General features: G+C 46.9%; 1 protein-coding gene across 1 annotated transcript; it reads left to right on the top strand.

Moving 5' to 3' along the window:
• The first annotated feature begins 2,325 nt into the window (after window positions 1-2,325).
• Window positions 2,326-5,549, top strand: LOC119766001. The gene is made up of 4 exons (XM_038250317.1): window positions 2,326-2,764; window positions 3,046-4,985; window positions 5,208-5,373; window positions 5,440-5,549. Exons 1-4 carry the CDS (start codon window positions 2,326-2,328, stop codon window positions 5,547-5,549), a joined length of 2,655 nt encoding a protein of 884 aa, XP_038106245.1.
• The last annotated feature ends 2,246 nt before the right edge of the window (window positions 5,550-7,795 follow it).

The following is a 7,795-nucleotide window of genomic DNA, read 5'->3' as shown; positions in this document are numbered from 1 at the left end:
GGCGTGTACATGGTTTAGGGAAAAAGGATTGCGCACCCGAGAGGAGATTAAAGAATAAGAATGTTTTTGTTGCTAGAATGCAAAGAAGATTCGGGAAGAAATGCCGAAGTTTTAGGTTAAAAACCCAATGAATTTGTTAGTCCGTAAGTCAGTTTAAGCTTGTAAATATAGAAGTTAACATCGTGAAACAAGCTGTTTTCTTGCATCCTGGCCAAAGGAGTCCACTTGAGAAAAGTCGTGAATACAGTCCACTCGCCGATTGTCGCCTTGAAGCTGTGTTGTGCCACGGAATTCCCTGCAACACAGTGGAAAGGTTGGACAATCAACAAGCCCTCCTGGAGCCGGGCCTAGCGCTCCTACATGGTCCTTCGAGCCGGATTTGTGTGAAGTGTTCGGACCTACAAGGTCCTTCAGACCGGAATTGTGCGAAAAGTGCGGACCTTCATGGTCCTTCAACCCGTTATTCTGTGAACGTTCAATGAGAGTCGCCAACCGGAAGTAAAAGTTGTCCGTCAACCCGGACATGTGAAAGTGGCCTTTAGCGGATGCGAGGAAGAACTGACAAGTGGGTCTAAAGAGACCAAAGTGAAGCACAGCCAAAGTGTTTTGCGAACCAAAAACTCGTGTGCCAAAAAGTTGACAAAGTGCGTCCACGCCGTGGATAAAAAGTGCAACAAGCAAAAGGTTGCAAAGTGAACTCAAACTCAAAGTGAAGTGAAGTGAGGGCGCCAAAATGGTGTTACACACGCCAATGAAGCAGCCCGTGAATCCAGATGAAGTGAAGTCGCTGATTCATCAGCGAGGACAGGTCAAGGGAAAAGTGACGAAAATTAAGAATGCCCTTGACGAAGCCAAGAAGAACCCGCAGAGGATTACCAAGGCGACGCTGAAGGTGTACGAGAAGAAGCTGGAAGCGCACTACCAGGAGTACGTGTTGCGCCATCGTGAAGTGATCGAAGTGGTTGCCAATGACAAGAAGGAGGAACAAGATGATGTGCTCGACGTGTTTGACCAGCTTCACACCGAAACGCTGGTGCTGGTCGAAGAGCTGATGGAGATGTTCAACCAGCCGGTCGCTGGCCCCTTTCAAGTCGGTGCCAACGGAGTGGCACCTCAAGTGATCGTGCAACAGCAACCTCTTCGAGCACCGATACCGACCTTCGACGGACAGACGGAGAACTGGCCAAAGTTCAAGGCCATGTTCGAAGACCTCGTCGGTCGCACCCGCGATTCCGACGCCATGAAGCTGCATCACCTCGACAAAGCTCTGGTCGGTGATGCAGCTGGGTTGATCACCGCAAAGATGATTCAAGACAACAACTACGAGCAAGTTTGGAGGGAGATCAGCGAGCAGTTCGAGAACCAACGTGTCATCGTGGATACGCACATCGATGGATTGTTGCAGCTCAAGCCAATCACCAAGGGAAACCACAAGGACTTGCAGGCGCTCACCAAAGCCTGTGATCGCCACGTCGCCGGATTGCAGTACCAAGGACTCGTCGTCGACAGGCTGTCAGGACTTATCATTAACAAGCTAGTGGTAGGGTGCTTAGATGATAGTACTAGACAGCAGTGGGAAAGGACGCAGAAACAAGGTGAGTTGCCAGACTTTAACCAAACATTGCAATTTCTGAAAACCGAGTGCCAAGTCCTTGAACGTTCCCAAAATTCGCGCGTCTTGAGCTCAGCAAAGGAGCAAAGCAACACCAAGCCATCTTGGCCCAAACCAACCCCAAAATCCCATACTGCCACATCTGCAAAGGTCGCCAAGTCATGTCTGGTTTGTGGGGCGGATCACCGTCACTTTGAATGTTCGAAGTTGCTGGCGATGACAGTTCCGGAGCGCAATGCCAAAGTTAGTGAGTTGAAGTTATGTTTTAACTGCCTCCGAGCTGGTCATCGACTTTCTAGTTGCTCCAGCAACCTGAAATGTCAGACTTGCCACAAGAAACACCACACCTTGCTCCATAACGACTCTTTCTTCAAAGCTCAAAGCGTTAGACCAACCCCAAGCCTCCAAGTAACGAACCCTACAACACCTCAGTCTGAATCTCCCAACCTTCCCACGTCCACTACACTGAGTCAGAACCTGCAGCAGCAAACCCCTCTCAACTCTTCATGTTCATCCAACCATTCCCAGAGTTTGAAAACTGTGATGTTGCTGACGGCTCTTGTCCTGATCGAGAACGATGGAGATCCCGTTCCTTGCCGTGCGCTTCTTGATAGTGGCTCGCAAGTAAACTTTCTCTCGAGCGGATTGCCGACAAGTTGAAGGCCCCTCGTGAGTCGCTGTACGTTCCGATCGCTGGTGTAGGTGGGTCAAAGATGTATGCTAGGGAGAAAGTCCGGGTAACCGTTCATTCGAGATACTCGGCCTTCGCCGCCAGTTTCGCATGTCTGGTGGTTCCAAAGGTGACTGGAATCATCCCCGGATCGAAGATTGATGTTTCCTCCTGGTCGATCCCAGTGGGAATCCAACTTGCGGATCCAGAGTTCAATGTCCCCGAGAGAATTGATATGTTGATTGGTGCCTCCATGTTTTTCAGCCTGCTTAAGTCAGGACAGCTGCACCTGGCAGACGGTCTGCCAGAGTTGCGCGAAACTCATTTCGGCTGGGTATTTTCCGGCGAAATCGAGAATTCTGTGAACCATTCACACATCGCGAACAACGCTTCGTTGGATGTGCTGAATCAAACGATTTCCAAGTTTTGGGAGGTCGAGGATCTTGCCGATCCAACGCCCCCACCCTCTGATGTTGATGAATGTGAGAAGTTGTTCGTGGAAACGCATCGTCGTTTAAGCTAAGAACAAGATTGTCCGTTCGACGCAGTGGTGAACGCAGAACGCTGTGCCAGTTCGATTTTTCCATCAACTGTCAGTCGAACAATCTGCAGGGGTTGCTTTGTTCAATGGTCGATGACTGGCAGGCTATTATGACAGGCGCAAAATTTTGCGTTTGCGTTCAGGCCTGACGGACAATCTTGTTCTTACCTTTACCGTCAGGTCGATTTGTTGTTAGATTACCGTTTCGTGAAGATGTTTCAGGGTTGCCAGACAACCGTTCGCTCGCTCTTCGTCGGTTCCTGCTGTTGGAGCGCCGTCTCAATAGAGAACCAAGTCTGAAGCAGCAGTATGCTAAGTTCATTGATGAGTATGAAACCCTTGGTCATTGTCGTGAGGTTGATGAGTCCAAGGATGTAGACCAGCATCGGTACTACATGCCCCACCACGCCGTCCTGAGGCCGACGAGCTCGACCACGAAACTGCGAGTAGTGTTCGACGCGTCGGCCAAGCAAGGTTCTACGGCGAAGTCGCTCAACGAGGTTCTCCACGTTGGAAAGCCGGTCCAAAGTGATTTGTTCAGTATCCTCCTCAGATTTCGTAAACACCCCATTGCATTCACTGCCGATATTGAAAAAATGTATCGGCAAGTGCTTATCGACTCGTCTCAGACGAGGTTCCAGCGAATTCTGTGGAGGAGTGACTCTTCAAAGCCGGTCCGCGTGCTGGAGTTACAGACGGTAACTTACGGCACAGCAGCTGCCCCGTTCCTCTCGACCAGATGTCTAGTTCAGTTGTGTCAAGATGAAAGAGAGAAGTTTCCGCTAGCAGCCGAGGTGGTTCGTGATGATTGTTATGTCGATGATGTCCTTTCCGGTGCTAGTTCCGCAGACGAAGCTGTAGTCGTCCAGCGGCAGATTCGAAAGATGCTTGAGTCTGGAGGTTTTCGTGTCCACAAATGGAGCTCGAATTGCCAGGAAGTGTTGAGTAGTGTTCCCGAATCTGATCGCGAGAAACTTGTGTGCCTCGATCAAGGAAACGAGGTCGTCAAGGCACTGGGTCTGACATGGTGTCCCCAGTCTGACGAATTTATGTTCGTGGTGCGTCTTTCAAAAGATGTCACCGAATTCACCAAGCGAAGTATTTTCTCTGAAATCGGCAGGTTGTTTGATCCCATCGGATTTCTATCCCCCGTGATTGTTGTTGCGAAGCTTTACATGCAGAAGTTGTGGTTGATTGAGTTGCCATGGGACGCTAAGGTCGAAGGAGATCTTCTGGCGTCGTGGTTGTGTTTCCGTAGAGCCCTCCCCAAGGTTAGTGAAATTCGGATTCCACGCTATGTTATCACCCCGTCGACTGTCGCGATTGAGCTTCATGGATTTTCCGACGCTTCCGTTGTTGCTTACGGTGCAAACATTTACGTCCGGTGCATCTTGTCCGACGGTAGAGCTCAACTTCGCCTCCTCTGCAGCAAATCCAGAGTTTGTTCGCCCAAGAAAGATCTCAACATTCACCGCAAAGAGTTGATGGCGTGTGAACTGTTGGCTCGCATGATGGTTAGAGTTCTCGAGACTGTCAAGTTTAAGGTAAGCCAAGTCGTACTTTGGACTGACAGTCAGGTTGTCCTCGCGTGGCTTAAGAAGTCCTTGGCGAAGCTCGATGTGTTCGTCCGAAACAGAGTTGCCAAGATTCTTGAGCTCACCGCAGGATTTATTTGGAAATATGTCAGGTCAAAGGACAACCCCGCTGATATTGTTTCCAGAGGCATGCTTCCCGAGGCTCTAATGTCGAAGTCCGAGTTCTGGGCAGGCCCATTCTTCCTGAGAATCGAAGTGTATGATGAGGAAATCCCCCCAGAAATTCCAGATGATGAACTCCCCGAGTTGAAGCTTGGTCCGATCATTGCAACCCCAGTGTTTAATGAAGACCAGCTTCCGGTGTTTACAAGGTTCAGTTCGTTCAGAAAGCTGCAGCGTGTGATGGCATACGTGCAGCGTTTCATCCAAAATTGTCGTCAGAAAGATCCGTCTTGTCGAGTGTTCATGATTCACCCAACGATCCCTGAGTTGCGCGCTTCGCTGGAACTGATCGTAAAGATTATTCAGCACGAAGCACTCAGTGACGAAATCCACCGTGTTCAAAATGACGAACCGTGCAAGAAGATTGCAGGTTTGCACCCGTTCTACCAGGACGGTGTCTTGAGAGTTGGAGGTCGGCTTCAGCAATCCTCGCTGTTGTTTCACTCCAAACACCCCTACATTTTGCCGAAACACCCTGTAGTTGACCTTTTGATTCGCGCTTATCATGAAGAAAATTTGCATGTCGGTCCCAAGAGTCTGATCGCTGCTTTGAGGACAAGATTTTGGCTGATCGACGGAAGGTCGTCAGTTCGCAGAATCACCCATCGTTGCGTCACGTGTTTTCAGGCTCGCCCGAAGGTCGCTAGTCAGTTGATGGGAAATCTTCCTGCATATCGTGTCAACCAAGCTCTGCCGTTCGAGGTCACTGGTGTGGATTACGCAGGTCCAGTTTATGTCAAGGAAGGTCGATACAAGCCCAAGATCGTAAAAGCTTACATCTCGGTGTTTGTTTGTATGGTCACTCGAGCCGTACATTTGGAACTCGTTTCAGATATGAGTACAGAGACTTTTCTCGCAGCTCTGAAACGCTTCGTAGGTCGTCGAGGACTTCCCGAGAAATCCACTCCGATAACGGAACCAATTTCCGCGGAGCGAAAACCGAGCTACATGAGCTCTATGAATTGTTGAAGTCCCAAGTCACAGTCGATGAAATCGCTCAGTTCTGTCAGCCTCGTGAAATTAATTGGTCGTTCATTCCCCGAAGCCCCCAACTTTGGTGGTATTTGGGAAGCCGCCGTTAAGAGTACCAAATTTCATTTGAAGAGAACTCTCAAGGAAGCCAAGTTGTCCTTTGAAGAGTACGCTACAGTTCTGACTCAGATAGAAGGAATTTTAAATTCACGTCCTCTCTATGCTACCTCTTCAGAACCTAATGATTCAGAGATTCTTACCCCCCGGACACATTTTGATTGGTCGTCCCCTGACCGCCGTACCTGAACCCAGTTGTGAAGGTGTTCAGATAAATCGGCTCAGTCGCTGGCAGTACATGCAGCGATTGCGCGATGAGTTTTGGAGAAAGTGGCATCGCGATTATTTGCAAACCCTTCAACCCCGCGGTAAGAATCGAATTAAATCCGCCAACATCAAACCAGGTATGATTGTCTTGCTAGAAGAAAAAGATGCGCCCGTGCAGGTGTGGAAGTTGGGAAAAATCACAAAAACCTTCCCCGGGAAAGATGATTTGGTGCGTACGGTCGAAGTACAGATCGGCACAGTAGTGTACAAGCGGGCAATCCATAAGATTGCTGTTCTGCCAATCATTGATAATGCAAATTTGGTTAAGGTCACAGAGATTCCATCTCTGCCCGGCGGGAGTATGTTGGCGCCAACGCCAAAGTAGATTTAATTTGCCCAATTTTCAGCTCAGAAGATATAGTTTCCAACCGATATGATTTTTTTAACAGTGTCAGGTATAGTAAATTTGCAAGAATAATCCATCCATTTCCACAGTGTCAGTTAATCCTTCCATTGTTTCAAACACATAATACAACACAAATGTACCCGCACATACACGCCACACATTGAAGAAGAAAAGAAACAATAGCATGTAAATAACCGCAGACCAACTCACCATTCGTGTCCTTTCCCTTTCACACATATTTCATTCATGTATCTCACAGCACACAATAGGCTCAAGGACGCGCAGCGCACGTCTGAGTAGGCAGCTTGCGCAAACAGACCAATAGGAGAGCAGGGAATAGGAATGAAAGAAATGAATGAATGAAAAGAAGAAGTGGCGTGTACATGGTTTAGGGAAAAAGGATTGCGCACCCGAGAGGAGATTAAAGAATAAGAATGTTTTTGTTGCTAGAATGCAAAGAAGATTCGGGAAGAAATGCCGAAGTTTTAGGTTAAAACCCAATGAATTTGTTAGTCCGTAAGTCAGTTTAAGCTTGTAAATATAGAAGTTAACATCGTGAAACAAGCTGTTTTCTTGCATCCTGGCCAAAGGAGTCCACTTGAGAAAAGTCGTGAATACAGTCCACTCGCCGATTGTCGCCTTGAAGCTGTGTTGTGCCACGGAATTCCCTGCAACACAGTGGAAAGGTTGGACAATCAACAAGCCCTCCTGGAGCCGGGCCTAGCGCTCCTACAAGGGTAAAGAATGGAAAAATCAACTCGACAATTTTGAAGTTGATGTCAGTAAACGCCTCAGTTTCGTCAAGATATGATAGATAGGGATCCCTGAACACGCTCCAATCAACAGGTTGTAGTGAATTCTCTGCAAATAAACAAAATTGTAAATTTGGGTATAAATGGGTATAAATTCCATAGAATTTGTTCCCAAATTTATAATTTTAATGATTGGCAGGAAAACCACTTCAATGTTATTCTGTCAATTGGAGCATGTTCAGGAAGCCCAAATCTATCATGCCTTGATGAAACTGCGGCGTTTACTGAAATCAACTTCAAAAATGTCGAGCTGTGTTATTAATATATATTTTTTTTACATGGGGGATTTGAGTACCCTTTCAAACTGTAACAAACCAGATTATTTTATTTAACAAATTTTCACTTATAGACTAGGCTTATTATTATTATTATATCAAAAGTTTTTACTCCTCAAATAAAAATTTCAATAAAAAATAAAATAACTGCTATAGAATAGTTCTCTACGATTTCGTCAATAACTTAATTTGGGACTTTTTTTATTTGGGTGAAACTTTGCTCAACGAAGTCAAAAGTAGCAATTTTGCATTCATTCAATTTTGCGGGCGGCACAATGGGTACGTAAATGTCTGAAAATCTGTGATTTGAGTTGAGATTTCCTGATCGATTTTGTGTCTTCGGCAAAGTTGTAGGTTGTTATGAATACTTTTCAGAAATAATATTTACCCACTTATAAAATTACCCAATTCTATATTTTTAAAAGT

The sequence above is a fragment of the Culex quinquefasciatus genome, chromosome 2, assembly GCF_015732765.1.
Source record: "Culex quinquefasciatus strain JHB chromosome 2, VPISU_Cqui_1.0_pri_paternal, whole genome shotgun sequence".
Classification (NCBI taxonomy): Eukaryota; Metazoa; Arthropoda; class Insecta; order Diptera; family Culicidae; genus Culex; species Culex quinquefasciatus.
Note: the sequence above shows the minus strand (reverse complement) of the source record. Positions and strands in the feature narration are given on the sequence as shown.